At 40.5% G+C, this 21,344-nt stretch overlaps 1 protein-coding gene across 4 annotated transcripts in view; it reads right to left on the bottom strand.

Annotated features, from left to right (window-relative positions):
- HYCC2 (hyccin PI4KA lipid kinase complex subunit 2) overlaps window positions 1-21,344 on the bottom strand; it is a 41,153-nt gene that overhangs the window by 1,242 nt on the left and 18,567 nt on the right. For 3 of the 4 annotated variants that reach the window (XM_053360999.1, XM_053361010.1, XM_053361017.1), the window contains 11 exons: window positions 19,635-19,731; window positions 17,553-17,630; window positions 16,532-16,633; window positions 15,959-16,138; window positions 13,677-13,757; window positions 12,707-12,822; window positions 11,212-11,307; window positions 9,946-10,062; window positions 9,128-9,215; window positions 5,974-6,133; window positions 4,545-4,712 (listed from right to left, as the gene is read on the bottom strand). In XM_053360999.1, coding sequence (XP_053216974.1) covers window positions 4,545-4,712; window positions 5,974-6,133; window positions 9,128-9,215; window positions 9,946-10,062; window positions 11,212-11,307; window positions 12,707-12,822; window positions 13,677-13,757; window positions 15,959-16,138; window positions 16,532-16,633; window positions 17,553-17,603 — 1,159 coding nt within the window. In that variant the 5' untranslated portion in view covers window positions 17,604-17,630; window positions 19,635-19,731. The remainder of the gene's footprint in view (window positions 1-4,544; window positions 4,713-5,973; window positions 6,134-9,127; window positions 9,216-9,945; window positions 10,063-11,211; window positions 11,308-12,706; window positions 12,823-13,676; window positions 13,758-15,958; window positions 16,139-16,531; window positions 16,634-17,552; window positions 17,631-19,634; window positions 19,732-21,344) is intronic. The other variant, XM_053361027.1, reaches the window with a different exon arrangement.

Raw genomic sequence — 21,344 nt, 5'->3', positions numbered from 1 at the left:
AGTCACGATGAAAATCACCCGAGGAAGCATCAGCTTTCAGTGGGAAGGGAGTTTCTTAGAAGGACAAAATAGACACAAGAAATACAATCACACATTTACCAGCACACCTAGTTAGGCCCTTAAACGCTACTACCAATACAATAGAGCACTTTTAACCAAGCTATCAACGTCCTTCATGTAATATTCCTGATCTTAGAATTGTTTCTTATAGCAATGACACTGTAGTGCTACTTCCAACACATAAGCATCTAAAAATGGAATGTGAAGATGAAGGTACATAACCAGCTTGGACAGGTACCAACACTTTGAGATACCCAGTGCAGCCTGGCAATAACTGCTTTTCTCTTTCTCTCTCTCTCTCTCTCTCTCTCTCTCTCTCTCTATCTATCTCTATCTCTCTCTCGGCTAGTTATAAATTCATTCATTAGATATGATAGAGGAAGTCACTGGCTCCATACGTCAAGACTGAACTGAACAGATCCACACCTCCTAGACCGTCGTGGGAGTCAGAACAAACCTATGCACTCAGTTCTGAAATTTTCAGCCATGTTCCTGGTACAATCAGTTCTTACGAGGTGGTCCAAGAGCTGCCTTGAACATTTTCAAGGTAACAGCTGTTCTAAGCAACTAGTAAACGTGGCTCCTGCCAGGACCCACAGCAACCCCACTGAAGATGAGGCAGCAAATGCCTCCAGGACTGGGAGGGCATACTGAAATACTGTCTCTTCCAGAGACGTTGTACGGGAAAAGAGATTACTGTCCTTATAGGACTTATGTGTTGAAGGAATGTTTTGGTGCCATTAATATAAGAATGCATGCTATGTGTTTTGCTTTTGTGAATTTTAGTTAGGGTTTTTTTTTAAAAAAAATATAGCAGACAGGAAAATGGAAAAGATTTAGGAAACAAAAGCAAAATGACATGGATTAGATGCTGACTGGCCAGTTTATCCCCTGTATTCATTCTTCCTGAAAGCAATATTATTGTTCCAGATGTGCGTGACTTAAGGTAGAATCTCACTATATTGTCGTTTCTATGAAAGTGCCATTGTAAATACTTTTATGGGGCCACTGCTAAACACAGGGCTCGTACCTTTTCAAAGCAACTTGACTCGCTACATGATTTGCCTGTTGTGCCAGCACTAACTGCTGGAAACATGAAACACTGGCATGAAACCTCCATTTGAGGCAATCCACATGGTGAGCAGTTTTCAACTGTCAGTGCTATAAGTGTGGAATTAGCGCCACATGGAAGCATCTCAAGCCTCATCTCCATCTAGGTGGGTAATAAGAAGAATTTCCACCTTTGGGAGCATTCCTGCACTATCCATACTGTAGTATCCTTCTGTAGCTGATGTTGTAGCTTCCACTAACTGGAAATCACTGCCCTAACTTAATTTTCATAATTATGCAACACTCCTCAGTTTTATCAAGTGGTTCCTAATATATCCTGTCTTTCATCTCTTCTCCTTGGTAAGATTACCATATTGGCAGATTTTTAAATCTAGTATTAAATTCAATGGTCAAGGAACACACAACATTTTACACACTGAAGGGGTATTTTCTGTTCTTTTCTAAGCAGAATTTATTCAACTCGTCTTTATAAATATTAACATAACATTGCCCTGCGAAACGCAACAAAATTAGAAAGCAGCCTGTCGCACATTTCCATACAATGCTTCCCATATATCAAAGGACATTTAAAGGAAACGAGTCACTCTGCACATGGTATTATTTACACATACAAATACAAAAGCCATTTAATACATACCTAGAACAGAACACCCTGAAAACAAAAGCACCCCTTTATCAGACGCAACATTTACATTCTTTGAGATCATCATGCAAAGCCAGATGACAGTGCATTTGGTTGAACAGCAGCAGCTGCCACCAACGCCACCTCTCTCAAGCCTTTCTTATTCTAATGGATATGGTGAAAGTTGCATGGAGAAGCTCCAGAACTACATGGCCAAAGTTCTCCATGAGTGCAACTGAAGTCTCGTGATAATTTTGCAATGTACTCAAAATTAAATGGTTTGAACCTGCAAGATGGCAGACCTGCAACAATAATTGAGGAATTAAGACCGTGAAGTATCCATTCCGCTGGGAGAAAAGAGTCAAGAGAGGCTCGATGGCAGCTTTTGGGAGGCTACCCCATGCAGAGGCCCAAGCAGCTCAGCAGTGCTCAAGAGTGAAAAACAGACAAGACAACATGCAGGGGGGTACCTTTCAAGCCAGAACCCAGACACTCCAGTGAGGTTTCTGAGCAATTTGCTTAACTAAGTTACTATTCAATATCCACCCTTTCTGGCCTCAATCAAAACAAGGAAGCCAAGGGAAATGCACAGCTTTCTTCTCCCACAGAAAATGAAAAACAAAAGTTATTTAACAAAGCCTAGATGGGCGGCAAAATGTTTGTCACAACGATAAAACAAAAAAATCAGAAGCATGTAGCGGGGGCCAGTTTTTGTCATACTGAAATATTTTTATTTTTGACTCCCCACACTATCACCTTCTGGCTTTTTTGTCCACTAACCAAAACCTGCTGTCAATATCACACCTTTCCATACAGACATTACTATTCCTCTTCTTGTTAACCTGCAGTACAGTGGTACCTCGGTTTTCAAACATAATCTGTTCCAGAAGATCGTTTGAGTTCTGAAACATTCAAAAACCGGAAACTCAATAGCCGACAGCTAGGCCTCAGGATCTTGTGCTCAGCAGAAGGTTCATGGCATATTCAACTTCTGAAGCATTTGCTTCTAGGTTTACGGCATTCAAAAACCGAAATGGAGACGTTTGAAAACCAAGGTACCACTGTATATGAAAACTGACATAGCTTTAGTTCACAGAAACCCAAGTCTTCCACCTACAGTTCTTCGTAATTAAAAACGTGGAATATTAGAAATTAGCATAGCCAAGAAACAGTATTTACTAGTTGTACTTTTTGCAAGACCAACATCACCAATAAAAACTACAAAAATGAAAACTCACATTACAAACAGGATTTATTTATTTTTTACCCAAGCCCAAACCTGCATCACACTTTTCACCCCAGAACATCTCTGCAAAAACAGCTTTGCTCAGCCTGAAGAAAAAGTCAACCTCAGGTTTTCTCTGCTTGGAGCCATGCTCCCATATTCTTCCCTCCATTTGCCATTAACCGTGATAGGGTGATGCACACTCCAAATAAAAAGTCACGTGGTATAACACTGAAGGTCTTTAAAAATAAGACGTGTTTTTTTAAAAATGTGAGTGCCACATACTTAGCGACCATTTTTCAAAAGAAGATACTCAGCATGTGAGGATTTCTCAGCATCCTTCTGGCCATGCACATGCAATGTTTTAGTTAGTACAACGGAAAAAAACAGACCAGTTGGGACAAATGGAGAAAGGTTGAGGCTCTTATTTACTGAGCATGCTCAAACTCATTCTGCACCATGAGCTAATTCTAAAATTGCTTAACACTTCTATAATTTTCTACTGATGCCTAAGGCTTGCCTCTCCTTTACATTTGATGCAACAAAACATTAACTCTAGAAGCATTTTGAATGTTAACCTTCCTTACGGCAACTGCAACGCATGTGCAGTACATAGCCTGCAAGTCCAATGTCACAAAAGATATGACTTGAGTCATCAGCCATGCCAAAAAGGCTGCACCAGATATAGAAAGGAGTCTTCACAGAAACAGGTTCACTGGACCTGAGGAATAGCAAAATATATTCATATAACTGTACAGCAAATTAAGCATCCCTCCATCAGGACCAAAGGGACTGTAGACTGATCATATCAACTATATAAAAAGAGAACCTCTTCCTTCAAGAGGACAAGATAATATTTTGTCTAAATAAAAAGGCACTAATGGCCTGAAGGATACCACTGTATTAGGCTATGTTTTTCACAAAGATTAGGCTGCACCTACCAGGACAACCTGGTATGAGACACAATCTCATAACTAGAATTTAATTCAGTTTTAGGACACAGATGGTCACTCACACAGTTCTCATGACCAGAAGATTAAAACAATCAAGCAAATTGGAAACACAGCAAGTGAAGTGTTATGCAAAAGATGCTTGACGAGGAAAAAAAACTTTAGAAATTTGTTTAATTAAATATTTTCTTAACTGAAATCGGGGTAAAATAAAAATTGCATACCCTAAATGGATTCCAGATTTACAAAATGATTTTGGCCTGTTTAATTGGTGCATTCACTTATTCTGATTATTCTGATTAGTATTATTGAGTTAACATGCTCAGTAACAGGGTGTTTCCAAGCAATCCCAAAGTTATCGTGTGTGGCGCTTTGCCTTATTTTAGCCATGCCAAGCTAAGTGTCACAAAGAGGTTTGAGTTGCATAGTACTAGAAAAGTTAGTTCCAAACCTGGTGCTAAGCATAAAAGGGATATGTGTGTTAGAAGCAGAAGAGAATACACCTTGGGATAGTGGAAACACACTCCAGAATGAAAAGGATTTCTGCTTGGGGATAAGGAGCAAGGATCCTCCTCCAGCAACTGCCTTACTGACTTCTGCCTTATCTCTGTCCTACCCTCTGTTGTGGCTGTTGCCAGGTTGGGCTCCGGTGAGCCATGCTCAGGTGTCCTGAGCACCAGCACGTCCCCCTCTTGCTTGCGTTTGATCCCTAGGTCTGTGGAGCCGTGTAGGATCGGAGATCCGGGAATGCTCAAGTCAGCCTCGCTTGAGAAGTCAAAGCCATCTGGGATTCAACATATAATATTTTAGTGCTTTTCTACTCTTTCCCTAAACATTCCACCCCAGGCAGGGAAACGAAGGTTTTGCATAGACATGGAACACAACAATAATGATATCTGCACTTTACTAGGCAGAGAGCAGCTGGACACCATATAAGTAGACGTGCTGTAGACAAAGAGACCAGCATACAACATATCAATGATAAGGACACACATGACCAAGGATTTGCGAAATGGTAATACTGGTTTTAGGGTCAGGAAACCAGAATAGAAAGAAACACCAGAGTATCAGCAGAAGGAAGCTTAATGGAGAGAAGAATTCCATTTTTAAAGTTTGCCTATTATGCTTTTCTACTCTAATATATGTAGCAATAAAAGCATTAAAAGTAATGTAATTCAAAAATAAACACAATTCTAAAATAAACATAATGCCCTGCCTGCATTAAAAGTAATTATAATAGAGATTTTTTAAATTTCAACTTCATGTTTGTTTTAGAACCAGTCTTAATTAGAAAGCTGCTCATCATTAAAAATAATAAGAAAAGTCCAAAATTGGCTAAACACACAAACTGACATTCACCAATAAGGTGTTTGTTTTGTTTTTTCAAATTTAGGGCCTGAAAATACAGTTCTGGGGACAGTACATATTATGTAAACTTGGTGAAAGTTCTATCTAAGCTTCTTAGTATTTCTTAAATGCCAGTCATAAATTTTGTCAGTGAAAACCATATTAGTTTTATAGTTACGAATCCTCTCAGTCCAAGCTGTATTATTATTTTGACATTGCTTCCCTTTTTTCAAAGTTGTTTACATTCCAAAACTGCACTCCTGGATTTTGAAACATTCAAAATTCCTAATTTTCAGAGATACTATGTGGCTACATACTACAAACTGCAAATGAGCATATTTTCAAGCCACAGAAGTATGTTTTAAGACAGTTTTAGATATATGATCCAACTAACAAAATATGGAGAAGGATGTCAGAACTTCATTATGTTCTAGCCCCGCAAAAACAAACAATCTGTACCATAGGATACCATTTAAATCACTTACAACCCTTCTAGGTTCCCCAAAACATAAAGTAAGGATACTGACCTCCTTACAGGATATCATGATTACATGTTTACACATGCAGTGGACAGAAATTGATCACAACTATGTATACTGCAGAAACCAATGTTAACATTCACGCTCAGAGACCAGTTTGTAGCAATGGAGGTGAATAATGCTATGCTACATTAATAGCTTAACACCGTAAAGAATTACCTTCTCTTCTCCAGCGATGTCGGCGGATTGAAGCTGTTGTAATGGCAGTCCGAGAAATCCTCGGCACAGTTGGAGTAACCTCCACCTTCAACACCTTCTGTCCTCCTTGCGATGCATCAGGAGCATCAAAGGGCAACGAATTCTTCATAGCATTTGCAACCTACGGCAACAGTAAAACGCTGTACAAATTTGCTCTTAACAAGTGGATTAACACCCAAAAAAAACCCGAGAACAAATTGGAAAAGGAGCCAAGAGCATTATATAAATTTAACTTGCAATCCCAGGACACTCAAAGCTATTTCTTAAATAAGAGAAAACCACAGAAGGAAGACCGTTCTAAAAGAAAAGAAAATTCCGTAATAAAGTAGTTTAGGAGAAACCTGACAAGTGTTTGAAATGAGGATGGCTTTACTCCAATTATTATTATTACTAGTATTATTAAATGAGACAAATCAATCGAGAACTGCACAAGTTACTTTTCTGTTGGGCTCATTGTTTAGTCAGAAACAAAAGCTGAATTCAAATACAAATCCACCTACAAGCTTTATAGCATAGCTGGTCTCAGAAACAGGCCAGCAGTAGGTTAAATTTTTCAGTTAAATTTTCAATCTAGCAGTGCATTTAGTCATCCCCTAAATGAAATCATGGTTCCAATAATTCACCAGGTAAGAGGCATTATGGTGTTCAGAAGCATGCAATTAGATGTTCCAGCCAATAAAATTTCATCAAATGAGCTATGTAATCAAATCTACTCAAAAGATGAAAATTGCATTTCTTTTCTGCCTATAAATGAACCCACAGTACTCCGCTGCAAAATGGCTAGTACTTAAATGCTATAAAACATACACACACATTTATTTGAGTTAGTTTTTAGACTGCTGCATGAGTATCAGACTTCAATATTACTACATTTACCTTTTAGGAAGTACATCCTGAACTGGCTCTCTGCCTCTAATCTTTACAGAAATCAGCAACAAACAGCCCTGGCTCAAATTTGTTGCCACATGGCCCAATTCTCTGTGAATGTCATTTGTCTGAAGGCAGCCCTGTATAGGGGAGTTTTTAATGTTGGGTGTCTTACTGTGTTTTAATTTGTCAGAAGTTGCCCAGAGTGGCTGGGGCAACCCAGTCAGATGGGTAGTATATAAAGAAATTGTTGTTGCTGTTGTTATGTTCTTTTTCTACATTCACAGACAATGGTGCAGGTCTCTTGTTTCGTTATCAATTTTATTTTTATTTATGTCTAGTTGAGGCCAAGTATTTCTGCAGTTTTTATTGTTCAATATTCATATGTCATCTGCCAAAGGATATACGTGGAGAGACCATTCCTTAGTCCAATCAATTAATATACAGAGTCACATATATAAAAACCAGGAGGGGGGAAATAGGACTTTATAGCATGATTGGGAACTGAAGCCGAAATTACATCAAAAGGAGAAAACAAGACAAGGTGGAATCACGAAAGATATAAACTGCTGCTTACCATTCCAATATCTAATCTTTTGGAGTTCTATTTTTTCAGCTACTGCCAATACAAGTTAATATACCATTAACTGACTAGAACAGCCTTCTCCAGTCTTTGCAGGTGCTTTGGACTATAACTCCCATGATTCCTATTCTGCATGGCCAGTGCTCAAGAATGTTGGGAGTTATAGTCTAACAGGACATGGCGGGGACTAGGTTGGGAAGTTCAAGGAGTCATCAAATTAACTACAGATCCACAGTTGCTTTAGTCTTGTTTTCCTTAAATAGCAGCCCCTTATGCTGCACGGCAAACTCATTTTGAAAACATGAGAGCTAGGAGAAGTGGAAAAATACTATCTGTACTATGGCTGTACAAGAAACCCACTGGCACAAATCTCTTGGGTTGGAATGAACAGGTTTTGGGAAAGCTGAATTAAAAAATGGCAACGTGAAAGCATTGGGCTTTATTTCGTTTTACTAAGACACAGGCTCCAAATACAAACACAATGTGTGCGCAAGAACATTCATTCTAGGTCTCCCTCATATGAACCTCGTGATATGAGATCATGGTTCTGCCCATCACAAACGTGTGATGTGACAATGAGACATAATACAGGCTGGTTAACCTCTGCCTGGCCAGGGGCCTTGATCTGTCACCAGAAGATTTTTATTTTTTTATGGCCCCCAAGACTCTACCAGCAGGAAAAAAGGAAACAGAAATGTGAAGGAAAACAACGTTGGGGTGAATCAGATGGTTATCAGACTGATCACTTGATGAGCAGGGAGGGGATGCTAACTTCCAGATCAGCTGAGAAGGGGAGACTATGCACCTGTGTGCATAATGCATGTACATTTGCACATGGCAGTGGGCATGGCATGCTGCCACCAGAGGGTTGGCCACTCCTTAGGCCAAAATAGGTTGCTATTAGGTTGGCTATGCCCACTACGGCATAGCCAAAGTGCACATTTGCATGATTCACAAAGGAGTTCTTTGGTCAAGCATGCTGGGAGAACACCAGTCACTGATCCACCTCCACTCTTCCCCCAGTCAATTAGCATTTTGCTGAATGGCGCCGTACATGAAGCCGAGCAACTCTTTGGTTCTCAGCCCTGCTTGGGAAGGCTTAATACCTACAGCTCCATGGCACAGTCAGAACCCCAAAGCACCACTGTTTCTCATGAGACCACTACAAGTAAGGCAAGGTAAAGGATCCCTGGACGGTTAAGTCCAGTCAAAGGTGACTGTGGGGTATGGCGCTCATTTCGCTTTTCAGGCCAAGGGAGCCGGTATTTGTCCACAGACAGCTTTACGGGTCATGTGGCCAGCATGACTAAACCGCTTCTGGCACAACAGGACACCATGACAAATGCTAGAGTGCACAGACACGCCATTTACCTTCCTGCCACAGTGGTACCTATTTATCTACTTGCACTGGTATGCTTTCGAACTGCTAGGTTGGCAGAAGCTGGGACAAAGCAACGGGAGCGCACCCTGTCACACAGATTCAAACCACTGACCTTCCGATTGGCAAGCCCAAGAGGCTCAGTGGTTTAGACTACAGCACCACCCATGTCCCTACCACACAGACCACTAGAAAAAAGATTAAGCTATGTTTGAAAGGGTTTGAGCATGTCACACATATGTACACATATTAATGATATCAATGGATTGCAGTTACTTTTTCCTTACCAGCAGTGGCTGAGAAAAAAGTTCAAGCTGGGCTCTGTAAATTATGTCATCTAGTGCTTCTTGGCCAACTTCCCACTGTCCATTATAACTACATATGGATAAAAAGGAAACAAGATGATTCATTATTTTTTCTGAATGTGAGCTTTTCCGCCTATCACTTCCCTTCCAAATACAGCCCTCTTTTTGTGTTGCTGTAATTAATTTACTCCAGCAACTAGCTTATTAAATACTATACATATTATTGACAAACCTGCACTTCCCCCAATCAGGAGAGTGTCATTAGCACTTCTACCAAAGTCAAAGTTTCCTTTAGTTAAAAATACCTTTAAAACAAATGTGGAAAATAATCCAATTTATATCACTTCATAAAGAGCAATGGAGACCTGTGTATTAAGTACAGTAACAGAGGGTATTTAGGCAAACACATCTCCTTTCAATAGTTTTTACATATACAATTAAGCAAAGTGGTTAAAAATAACTTTTTTAAAGTTATACTGCCACAATGCATCTAAAGCAAGCCAGAAGTGCTAAACCTCAGGGTCTAAAGCTGATAGCAATCCTATGCACACTTACCTGAAAGTAAATCCCATTGAAAACTATGGGTCTGTCTTCTGAGTAGACATGCATATGATTGCTCTACTAGGCTGATAAGGTATTTACAAGATGCTAACTAACTAAAATGGCCAGTCTTAGGGGAAAAAAATAGGTAATAAAGGAGTACTCAGTGCCTCAGCAGCTAGATGACAGGAAAAAGGTAAATATATTCTGATCCAGCTAAAAATAGAGAGCTCTTCCTTGTCCAGACCTTGAATACTTACACAGCATAATAGACACCAGTGAGCAGCTGCACCATGAAGTCAGGATCCAGTACCACTCGGCCACAATCTTCCTTCCAGCATTTCTCATGTTGCCGTGGAAACCCACTCACACAGAGTCTGGCAAAACATTAAGAGCATTTATGAAATCCTGATCTAACGAACATTTTGAGTAAACAAGTTTTCATACTGTCAATTACATATTGTGCATAATCAATTCTAGTTCTAGCTCCCCCCCCCCCACAAAAGCTACTTGACTAAAATGGAAAAGTGATGGGTGGAATCCATAATTTCCCCCCTATCGCTGGGGAAGATTTTTTTTTATGGGGAAAAAATCAAGAAAATGTAATACATAATGACACTTGGGAAGCTGGAGATCAGAAAAACCAATACCTCTCTAATCATAACACAAGGTCAACCCAGTTTCTGTTCCTGGGAAACACCTGAATGAGGAACAAGGAAATTGCCAATCCCCTTCTAATCGACATTCTTACTTTATTGCTCTAAGTCAAGGGTGGGGAACCTATGACGTGCCAGATGTTTTCAGGCCCAGCACTGGAAATTTGTCATCCAGTCAAATCCAAGACCTCGTATCAATCAAAATGATCAATTTTAACAGAAATGGAACCTAAAGGGATCTGATGGGAGACCATGGAATCCAAATCCATGCTCTTCTATGAGGATCCTTTATGCAGCATGGGTGCCCCTTTCTCACTAAAAGGGTCCTAAGAGGGATAAAGTGGGTGCCAATGACATCATTTCTCTAAGCCCATACATTTCTTAAAGTAGCAACTTGTTTCGTGTATGCTATACCCTTAGAGGACAAATGCACCCTTCAGACATATCTAACAGTCATGGATTGGTTGGATGCAGTGTAATGATAGTGGGAGGAACCAGCCGGGGAACCCCCAAGGGAAGAAGGCTCAGAGCCTGGGAACTGCTGCAGGGAAACCGGGATGCTCCAAAATCTACTTTTGAATACCTAGTAAAAACAGGGTTCTCAAAGTATGTTTAGAAAAAAATGTGATCTCATCCCATTTCCAGGTCTCCCATAAAAAAAGAATACGCCACATTAAGTTATCACACACAAAATAGGGTCACAAATTGCTAATCCTGTAAGAAACAGATCTAGGACTTTAAATTTTAAGTCAAATGTAATGGTAATAACATGTGAGACTTTAACCTTTTTCTCTTTGCATAACTGTTTTTTAAACAAACAAAACTGGGAGAAAACATTTTTCTCAACGATGTCAAGTGTATGATTCTCACCTGGAACCCATCCTGCAAAGTGACTGATAGGAAGAGGCAGGCATATAGACGATCGCAGAGTTGTAACACAGCATAAGAAAACTCAGCACCTCAAACCTAAACACAGAAAAGATGAACATGAGACTGAAAACGGCAGTCTCACCTCTTAAAAAATAGACCCATTAACAGAACTCTCTAACAGGAGAATATTACCTGAGAGTACACCTCTTTGACTTCATTCTTTTGGGGTTTGGCATAGAGGTGTTGCAAGGCTTAAAAAGCTCAATAGCATAATCGGTTCTCATCCAGCAAAAATGTTAAGCTACGAGAGGCAACCAGATTCTTCAGTTCCTTTACACAGAGCACCCAAAGTAGAACTAGAAGCCACAGATGTGCTAGAAAGTTTGCATTCAGGTCATGAATTACTAAGGTTTGCAAGGTCTAAAACGGAAAGAATGCTATTCAAGAATAAGGATGCCTCACAAGTGGCCACAAATCAAATACAGCGGTACCTCGGGTTACAAACGCTCCAGGTTACAAACTCCGTTAACCCGGAAGTAGTTGCTCCGGGTTGCAAACTTTGCCCCAGGATGAGAACGGAAATTGCGCGCTGATGGCGCAGCAGCAGCGGGAGGTCCCATTAGTGAAAGCGCGCCTCAGGTTAAGAATGGTTTCTGTTAAGAGCAGACCTCCAAAACGAATTAAGTTCGTAACCACTGTATATTAAAGTTTAATAATTTAATAATTACACAAACTTCTACAAAGACATGGGGCACAGTCTAATATCAATTAAGTAAAAGCATTCAGAAGAAATTGTATATTATAAGACACCCATTAGAACAGGCAGGAAGAAATGGCAACCCACCTAATTTGGCCCACATGGATTTTTTTCCCCAAACCACACCCACCAGCTGCCAACACACCTATAAGACGTCAAATGAACAACTGGGAAATTGAAGCACACTTCTGATTGGTGCTGACAGCAAGTCCCAACGGGACAGGCCAAACTAGGGAGTCCCTCACCACAACTGACAGCGCACTTTCAAGGGCTTGCTACAAGCCCGCTTTGTCCGTTTCAATCAATTTCAATTCAAACTGCACTGGGAAATAATAGACAAAGCAGGGCTCACAGTGAGCCCCTCTGAAGGCAAGCTGTCAGTCCTAATCAGCTGATAGGCATTTAAAGCACACCTTCAAAGGGACTTGCTTTCGGTACCAATCAGCGTTGGCTGCAAGCCCTTTTGAATTTGTCACCTGATGCCATGATGACTTCAGGGGATTGACAGGTGGGTGCACCACCATGTTGAAGTGGGTAGGTGACATTAGGATCCAGCCTGCCGGTCAGAAAAGGTTCCCTCGCCCCTGCAATAGAACATGCCCATTGTCCAGAGATATCGAACAGTTTCTGCTCTGCTTAACTATCTCAGACTGCAAAACCTGGAAGCAAACTTCTCTTCATATCTTACAAAGATGTTGACAGACTGGTAGTGAACCCTCTGGTGAATCAACTGCTTACCTGTTCTGCGCAGTGAATGTTTCTCTTTGAGGGTGAAGGTCGCTATAAACCACTTTGATGAGGTCATGCTGACATAGGGCTCCCTCAGTCAAAGCCATGGATCCAATAGTAGATGGCTGCGGAGAAATAAAACATTGCTTAAATTTCAAGGCACCACAGATGTTCAGGAAGGAGAGGAAACATAGGGTGGTGGCACTTAAAAGGATCATCCTATTACAGTGGTAAGGTAAAGGTAAAGGTACCCCTGCCCATACGGGCCAGTCTTGCCAGACTCTAGGGTTGTGCACTCATCTCACTCTATAGGCCGGGAGCCAGCGCTGTCCGCAGACACTTCCGGGTCACGTGGCCAGCGTCACAAGCTGCATCTGGCGAGCCAGCGCAGCACACGGAACGCCGTTTACCTTCCCGCTGGTAAGTGGTCCCTATTTATCTACTTGCACCCGGAGGTGCTTTCGAACTGCTAGGTTGGCAGGCGCTGGGACCGAACGACGGGAGCGCACCCCGCCGCAGGGATTCAAACCGCCGACCTGATGATCGGCAAGTCCTAGGTGCTGAGGTTTTACCCACAGCGCCACCCGCGTCCCTATTTACCCGCGTCCCCTATTACAGTGGTACCTCGGGTTAAGAACTTAATTCGTTCTGGAGGTCCGTTCTTAACCTGAAACTGTTCTTAACCTGAAGCACCACTTTAGCTAATGGGGCCTCCCGCTGCTGCCGCACCACTGGAGCACGATTTCTGTTCTCATCCTGAAGCAAAGTTCTTAACCTGAGGTACTATTTCTGGGTTGGCGGAGTCTGTGACCTGAGGCGTATGTAACCCAAGGTACCACTGTACAATATACCAAGATGTATAGAAGGTGCTTTAAGATTTAGTTTTTAGCTTTAAGATTTACTTTTTAGAGTTCTCTTAGTATGAAATGCCTAAACTTTTTAAAATTACAACTGCCTGGCAGCACAAGCACACACTTACCTCATGGTAAATTGATGGCTTGGATAAGGAAGGGATGGTGAAAGATAAAACTTTATTGTTCCCATCTTTGTCAGCAATTTCCTGCAATGAAAAGAAAGATATCGGAAAACCAAGTTACCTTCAATCATAATGCCTTGTTAACAAATGTACATGTCATTAGCCAAGGTTGCTCTGTGGCAAGCAATGCGGCCTTTCAAGTGAAAAACCAGGCCTATAAGGAGGCCCTGTTTGGGCTACATATGCAGGCAAAAATTGTGGCAGCCCGTTTTCAACAATTTTACTGTTAGTTGTTGTAAGCCTTTGCTCAATAGTTCTGCAAGTCCTATGTTGTTTACTGGTTAATATTTATACCCCACCTTCCCATTTAGTCAGGGCAGCTTACAACAAATATTAAAAACATTAAAATGGGAGAACAAGCAATTAAACATTTAAAAGCAGACAGCAGGAACAATTGATAAAAGTAAAGGAGCAGCCCTGCCTTCTTGGCCCAGATACTGTCACCTGCTCTGCTCCCAGATCTAATGAACAGTGCTGGGTGGGGGGAGTTTTTCCAGGGAAGAGTTGCTCCACTAGAAAGACAAATTCTATGTAAAAAGAAATATATAGTATGTTTAAAAAACTAGCGGCTGAGCTTGCTTCTCCTCTCTTCCCTCCAACTCTTTTTTCCTTGTGTGTCACATCTGTTTAGATTGTAAGACTGTCCAATTGTAAGCTGCTCTGACAGGGTGTAATTTTTTTTTAGATTTAGTGTAATTCAGTTATCTGATCTATTTAAATATTGTTTAGTCACTGGAATGTCAAAGTGGTATACACTAAAAAATTTGAAGCATACCATGGCTAAAATCAATTAAAGTTAATCACAAAACAGAGAACTTCCTGAGAAGGGCTGTTGGAATAGAAAAGTCTTTGTCAGGTCTTTCTCAGCTGGGAAGGAGTTAAGGGTCTTGTAAATCTATACAAGAACGCTGAACATTGTTGCATAGAACATGGGCAGCCAGTACAAGTATTCAAGCACTAGTACAAGCGCTGGCGGTAAGTCTGTCCGCACCAAAATCTGGCCACAACATTCTGTACCAGGTGGAGCCTCCAAACCAGGCCCAAATATAGCTCCACATCAAGCGCATTGCAAGTCTTGAAGTTACCAGTGTATGAATTACTGTGGGTATGCTATCCTTCTTTAGATGTAGCTGGAAAAAGGAACTCTTAGCCACTGAAGCCCACTGAGCCTCACGGGTCAGAGATGGATCCAAGAGCACTTCCAGACTACAAACTTGTACCTTCAGAGAGTGCAACCCCATCCAGAAGAGGGAACTGCCCAATCTGTTAGACAAAGTCACATTAAAAACCAATCCTCTGGAAAGCCAATGAAAGCACCATCAGCTTGGCAAGCTAAATACGTGCCAGAAATGAATGTTATTCATGAGGCAGGACCCCAAAACGAGACATGAGCACCATGTTCCCATCACACACCTCTGATCTTGGTGAGGTGCAAAGGAAAGCCTCTGCAACTGATCCCATTGAGAAGGCAAGCTCATATATATGAGATGATACCTTGGTACTAGGACATCTTAAGTATCTAGGGCTATAAAGCCAATGACTAGCAAACGGAACAGAAACAAGTGAGGCTGTTACAAAAATAATAGACTGTGGTGAAAACATTATTTGTCAGCTGAACTTTCCAAAAACAGTTCCTAGCTTTCAAGGAATCATCCACTGTAGCTGTTTGCCCTGACAACTTTCAGAAAGGTTTCCATATAAAATCCCCATTAGAAAGATTATAATGAAACATTTTCTGATTACAATAAAATCGTTAAAATGTCTATTATTTGTTTAATAATTCCTTACACTAACTGCTCTGATCCTTTCCATTTCTTTCAACTGGAGTTTCCTTGCAGCTAAAGCATACAGAGCTGCTTTAGAGGTTGTAAAAGGGTCAAAATAGTCTATTAAGAATTTCAACGGAATGCAACCCAATCCAAGGAAATGTGAACTCCTTTTCCTACATCAGCAGTTGTACTAACCAGAATCACCCTGTCTAGGTCTGGACTAAACTTCAAAGACAGAAGGAGGATATGCACTCCTTTAAAGCATTACCGAAAAAGTTGGGGTGGGGGAAGTCACACCCTAATTTTTAATAAGAGTTGATCTTATAAAACTTGTCCAAGGTGTTTTGGAAACTTTATAGCCTGTTGTGAAAGAGTGGTGTCTTGATTTTGTTTTACTCTATACTGATGGAAAAATTCAAAGCACTTTTCAACCATTTTCTCATCAGTCTTACTTACCAAGTTGTAAATCCCCAAAAGCAGGGCTTCAATGCAACCGTTACTCTGTCTGTCTTTGCTGGCAGTAAGACGCAGATAAACCCAGATTAGTTCTGGCAAGAACTGCAGCGTAAACCGTTTGAGACGAACCTCAGAACTACGATAGAGTTCAAAGAGCTGGTGGCAGACAGGCTCCAGAAGCTAGAGGAGACAAAGAACCCCAGCACAGACACCCCAGAGATTAAATATATATATATTAATCTTGTCTACCAAGGAACACTGTACAAATAATCAGTTCTAAAATGACAATTTGCCAATAATTAACTTATCAGTCCATAAAAATGGTTTAAGAAGAAACCATTATTTTACAGAACTCTTTTGTGGAATGCAGCAATGTCGAATACGATAAAATACTCTGAATTTGGTTGTGCTCAATCAGAGAACATTCTGTAACTGTCAAAGACCACTGAAGCAGACTAATGCAGGAAAGATGGAAACAGAGTTTTGCTCATACTAGTTAGGTAATGGAACGGCAATTAGAAAGCTCTTAAAAACAACATTATTTGTATTAAGGGTAATTTGGCTGTCTCATACCTCATTATTTGGATCTTGAATGACCTTATAAAGAGCTGGAACCAATGCTTTCTTCCGGTGAAGTGTTGCTGCATAACTGGATATTTGCATTTCAGGTAATGCCTAGGAGAAGAAATATAGCAGTGTCAAGAATGGGTGGCTTATAAACACTGGCCTCTCTGACTAGAAAGAAAGAAATCCAATCTAGATCCTCCATGCACTCCACAGACCACTGGTCTTCAACTGGCAGGTCAGGACCCACTCCCTAGTGGGTCATGGTCTAATCTAAGGTGGGTTGCATTACCACCATGCAAATATATGGTAAGAGGTTAGGAAATGGGTCCCCGAATACGTGTTTCAGTTAAAAGTAGGCCCTGTTTGTGACAATGTTGAAGAGGACTGCAACAGACTATTGAGGTGGTGGGGAGAAATGTTTTTGGGGGGCCCCAATGCTACCTTACATCCAGCAGCTACACTAGGAAGTTGCAACACATATCAACCTTCTTTATATAAAAAAGAAAGATCAATCAATCTTTATTGCGGTCCAGAGACCCAACAAATCATTACAAACCAACACACAAATCATACAGCCTACCTCCAGGTTAATCAAGCATTTTGTTTAGAATATAGGGCTCATTTGTTCTTGCAACCACCGATAAAGACTTTGCCACTGCTAACGTTCTAGCATTTGTCCGGTCTTCCAGTAGGAACCTGACATAGTGAGCCTGATTTTCCCGGGAAAGGTACCAGCAAGGGTAGTATCAGTTCAGCTCTGGCCTGCTCATATTTTGCACGATGCAACAAAATATGATTTATGGAATCAATGTCTTGAGCACACGAGCAAAGTCTGTCCTGGTAGGGAACTCCTCTCAACCTACCAACCAACACTGCAGAGGGAAAGACATTTAGTCTGGCTTTGGTGAAAAGCCTTCGGTAGTTAGGTACTGTCAGCTTTTTAATATAAGATGTTAACTTAAAGACATACCCATATTGAACTCCTACTTTTTTTAAAAAAGAAAGAAACAAAAACACATTTGCTTACCTTGAATTCTGAAAGCCATTCTTCTACAACCCCACGTTCTGATCCAAGCATTTTCTTACAACTTTTACTCCTTTTCACCTTTGAAAGGGAAAGTAGCAATGAAGCACAGTGCACAGTATACAAGGTATACTAATAAGAAAGATTTCTAATGTCCCATAGTGCAATTTTATCTCAAGCAAACTGCATGTTATTTTAAGCTTCACCTTCTTTCTAATGATTAATATGTGATTACGCTTTTAAGTGCCTGAAGGGTGGGGGTGGAGTGAGAAGAGAAAAGAAAAGGAGATACTTCTTCAAGACAACTTGTTCTTGTTCTCTTACCAAATAAGAGAACAAAGAAAAGAGAATCAGAACAAGCTGAACTGTATCATGGAACAATAGCATCCTCTAATGATAATCCTGGCCATGGAACAAACGAAAACAGTTTTCAAAAGCCTCTTGAAGTTTTTTTTTAAAAAAGTTGTCATACCTATTTCCTCTATTTGTTGCTGAGAAGTTGTGAAACTTCTGTTCAGCAAATAACAGAGATGAAATAAATGTTTCAAGTCTTAAAACCAGCTCTTCACATTCACAAACAGTTTATTTTTGTAATAAGCCTGACACTCAGTACTATTACTAGTAATAAAACTAAAGTTTCCCATTTGTTGCTGTGTAGTTGTGATGATCCCCTGCAAGAGGCAAGCGCTCGGAGAAGCCTTTTCACAATGAGTCAAAAACAGCAGACTACTTTGAAGAATTATGCCACAAGGTCTGGGATGTGAAATCCCATGATAACTCAACTATTAAGTGACTGGGAAAAGAAATAATTGAGATCCTGTATTAGAGTGATTATAATGGCAAATGCTGCTTTTACTGTTTTTTTTAAACAAACAAACAAGAATTTCCTTTATAAATTAATATATATGTAGGGGGGAAGGAGGATAGTAGAAGCAGAGGTCAAGAACTGTAGAGAATTCTGGTTCATAAGAAACCTCTGTGATTTATCTTGCCAAGGTGTTAATGTTATTGCTTCCTTGGTAGTATGCCACATTCACACTGGAAATTCAGCAAAATATATCTTTGCATTTACAGACCCTTTGGCTGAATAATGTATATCAGGGCGGAAGGGAGAGGGGGAAGAGAACTAAACAGCAAGGGATAGACAGGATATCAAAACAATGCCAGTTTTAAGACAATAGGTTGAAAAGATAGCGAGTTTTGGCAAGATGGAACCAATTCCTTTCTGAGCCCTTCACCCAGATAATATTTACATGACTGAAGAACTGCATGGGCTCTTCCTGTTACCTCACTGATTTAGAACCATCATATGTGGAGCCCATGCAGCCTTTCCATTGTGTCCTTATTCTTCGTGGGGTTTTGTTTCCCTGAATTTCTTCCCAAGGGTGACCTCTGTGGTCCTGTGAGCTTCCCCTTCTCCTTTTATTCTCTCTTTTCTCTACGTCCTTGGCATGTACTAAGATTTCCACTAGCTGAGCTATCCCCTATTTCCTATGCTGTAAAGTGGTTCATATATGCACGTTCATCACACGACTGCAGCATCAAGAGGCAACTTGATTCTGTGTAGATGAATAGTGTGAGCTGAATCTAGAGTTAAGTGTGCAAAATGGGTCTGGCAACTGACTTCTCTCACCTCCTTCCCAGAGCAGTCCCCTCCCCCTGGGAATTATCTAAGGGTTAAGTGACTTGGCTGTACCAGTTGGGCTGTGATGTGGTGAGAAAGGGTGTTCTGGATAATCACATAGAGGCAACTACCACAAACAGAGCTCATACCAGTCCCATTGTAAGTGCTGAACTCTGGACCCAACCCAGTAGATAAAAATCACCTGCACATCAACTCAAACTCAGCAATTTCAATGAAATCAAGCTCACACATTCAACTGCGAGACAAATAATATGAGAAGAAATCATGCCATATGTATGAACTGGTCCTTTGTAAACACTAGCAAAGTTAACCAGAAGAAAATTGGAGAATATCTATCACATAACACCACCAGAATAAACTACGGGTTACCAAGTCATCATTGTTTAACTTGTCCTCATTGACATGAAACATTTAACAGCACATATAGTGTTCCACTTTACCTCTGTTTGGATAAGTTAGTTCTCTAACGAAGTTGGTGGAATACTGGCATTTTCCACTTCGGAATACATTTGCCAGTCCTTCAAATAATCACCAGCTCTGCCAACAACATAACACAGTATACTTTTTAAAAAGAATGAATAAAATGCAGTAAAAACTATGTTAAAGCATGAATACATACATTATTGTATATCAAACTATAAAGGTAAAGGGACCCCTGACCGTTAGGTCCAGTCACGAACAACTCTGGGGTTGCGGCACTCATCTCGCTTTATTGGCCGAGGGAGCCGGCGCACAGCTTCCGGGTCATGTAGCCAGCATGACTAAGATGCTTCTGACGAACCAGAGCAGCACACGGAAACGCTGTTTACCTTCCCGCCGGAGCAGTACCTATTTATCTACTTGCACTTTGACGTGCTTTCAAACTGCTATATCAAACTATATTCTCGGCTAAAAAAGGCCTAATGATGAGCATAACAAAGAGCTCTTGCACATATAATGCAAATATTAAAGGGGAGTTACTTTAATCTTCAAATTGCCTACAGCTATGCCCAGATTCTTGGATTCCATGCTGGTTAAGACATCATGACAAACCATACTTTATTATAATGGAACAAGCCACAGCAAACATCACACATGTGCATTCACTTCCTCCCTCAGGGTGGAAGACTAGAAGCTTTTGCTTCTGTTTTTGATTAAACTGCAGTTTAGCTTTACATCCAAAGCCTAACCTGTAGTTAAGATTAAATATGGCTAGTTGAACAAGCCAGCTACCTAACTTACGGCTTGAAGTTGGCTTGTTTCAAACAAGCCATAGCAAAAATTAAACTACAGTCCATTGCATTCAGATGAAGCAAGTTGTTGTTAATCAGAAACAGAAGTAAAAGATTCTTGTGGCCACAGTGCAAGAGGGGATGAGGATACGAGATTTTGGCTCATTGCAGCTCATCTTCATCAAGATAAACCATGGTTTAGTTTGACATCAAGATGAACCTTTTATGGTGTCTGAACATAGAAGACATATTGCAGTATAAAAATAGAACATTTGTACTAAGGGCAGAATACTTTTAACAGAGCTGACAAGACAGGGATTTTTTCCCCTCAAAAAAATGTCCTCTGTGTCAGTTCTTTGCTTAATATCTAAAAATCTGCATCTAGAAATCTGAATATATCAAATCGTTTCAAGAACAAGTTTCCAATTCTATTTTTTGGGGGGTGGAGGGAGGTATCAGTACTTGGGCCAAAACGTTGAACACAAAATCATCTGTGAAATGGCAATCCCACACTCAAAAGAATTGATTGCCTTAATCATTTCATTTCATCTCATTTTGGTTTGCAGGAATATATCCATTCAGGATATATGTATGCAACTTAGGCTACATTGCTGTTCCCAAATGCCACACTTTCCACTGTATGACCAACACAGCACCATCCCACCCACTTATATTAGCAAGAATTAGATACTGGAATGCTATGTCAAACTTCAAAACTAAGAAAATATTGGCCTGTCATCCTGCACCATAAATTCAACTTCAGCTTCTTGTTGCAAAACACACAGAGAAGTAAAGACATGTGTCACGATTAACTGATTTCTAGAAAGCGAGGTATAAATAATCTAAATAAACAAATTATGCAAGAGATGTCTTTAAGATAGAACTTAACATTAGGAGGTTAATCTTCTGTAAGGTGTTCTTGTCTCAACCAAGATTTGC

Source organism: Podarcis raffonei, chromosome 1 (genome assembly GCF_027172205.1).
Source record: "Podarcis raffonei isolate rPodRaf1 chromosome 1, rPodRaf1.pri, whole genome shotgun sequence".
Taxonomy (NCBI): domain Eukaryota; kingdom Metazoa; phylum Chordata; class Lepidosauria; order Squamata; family Lacertidae; genus Podarcis; species Podarcis raffonei.
The sequence above is the reverse complement of the archived record's forward strand: the minus strand, read 5'-3'. Positions and strand labels throughout refer to the sequence as shown.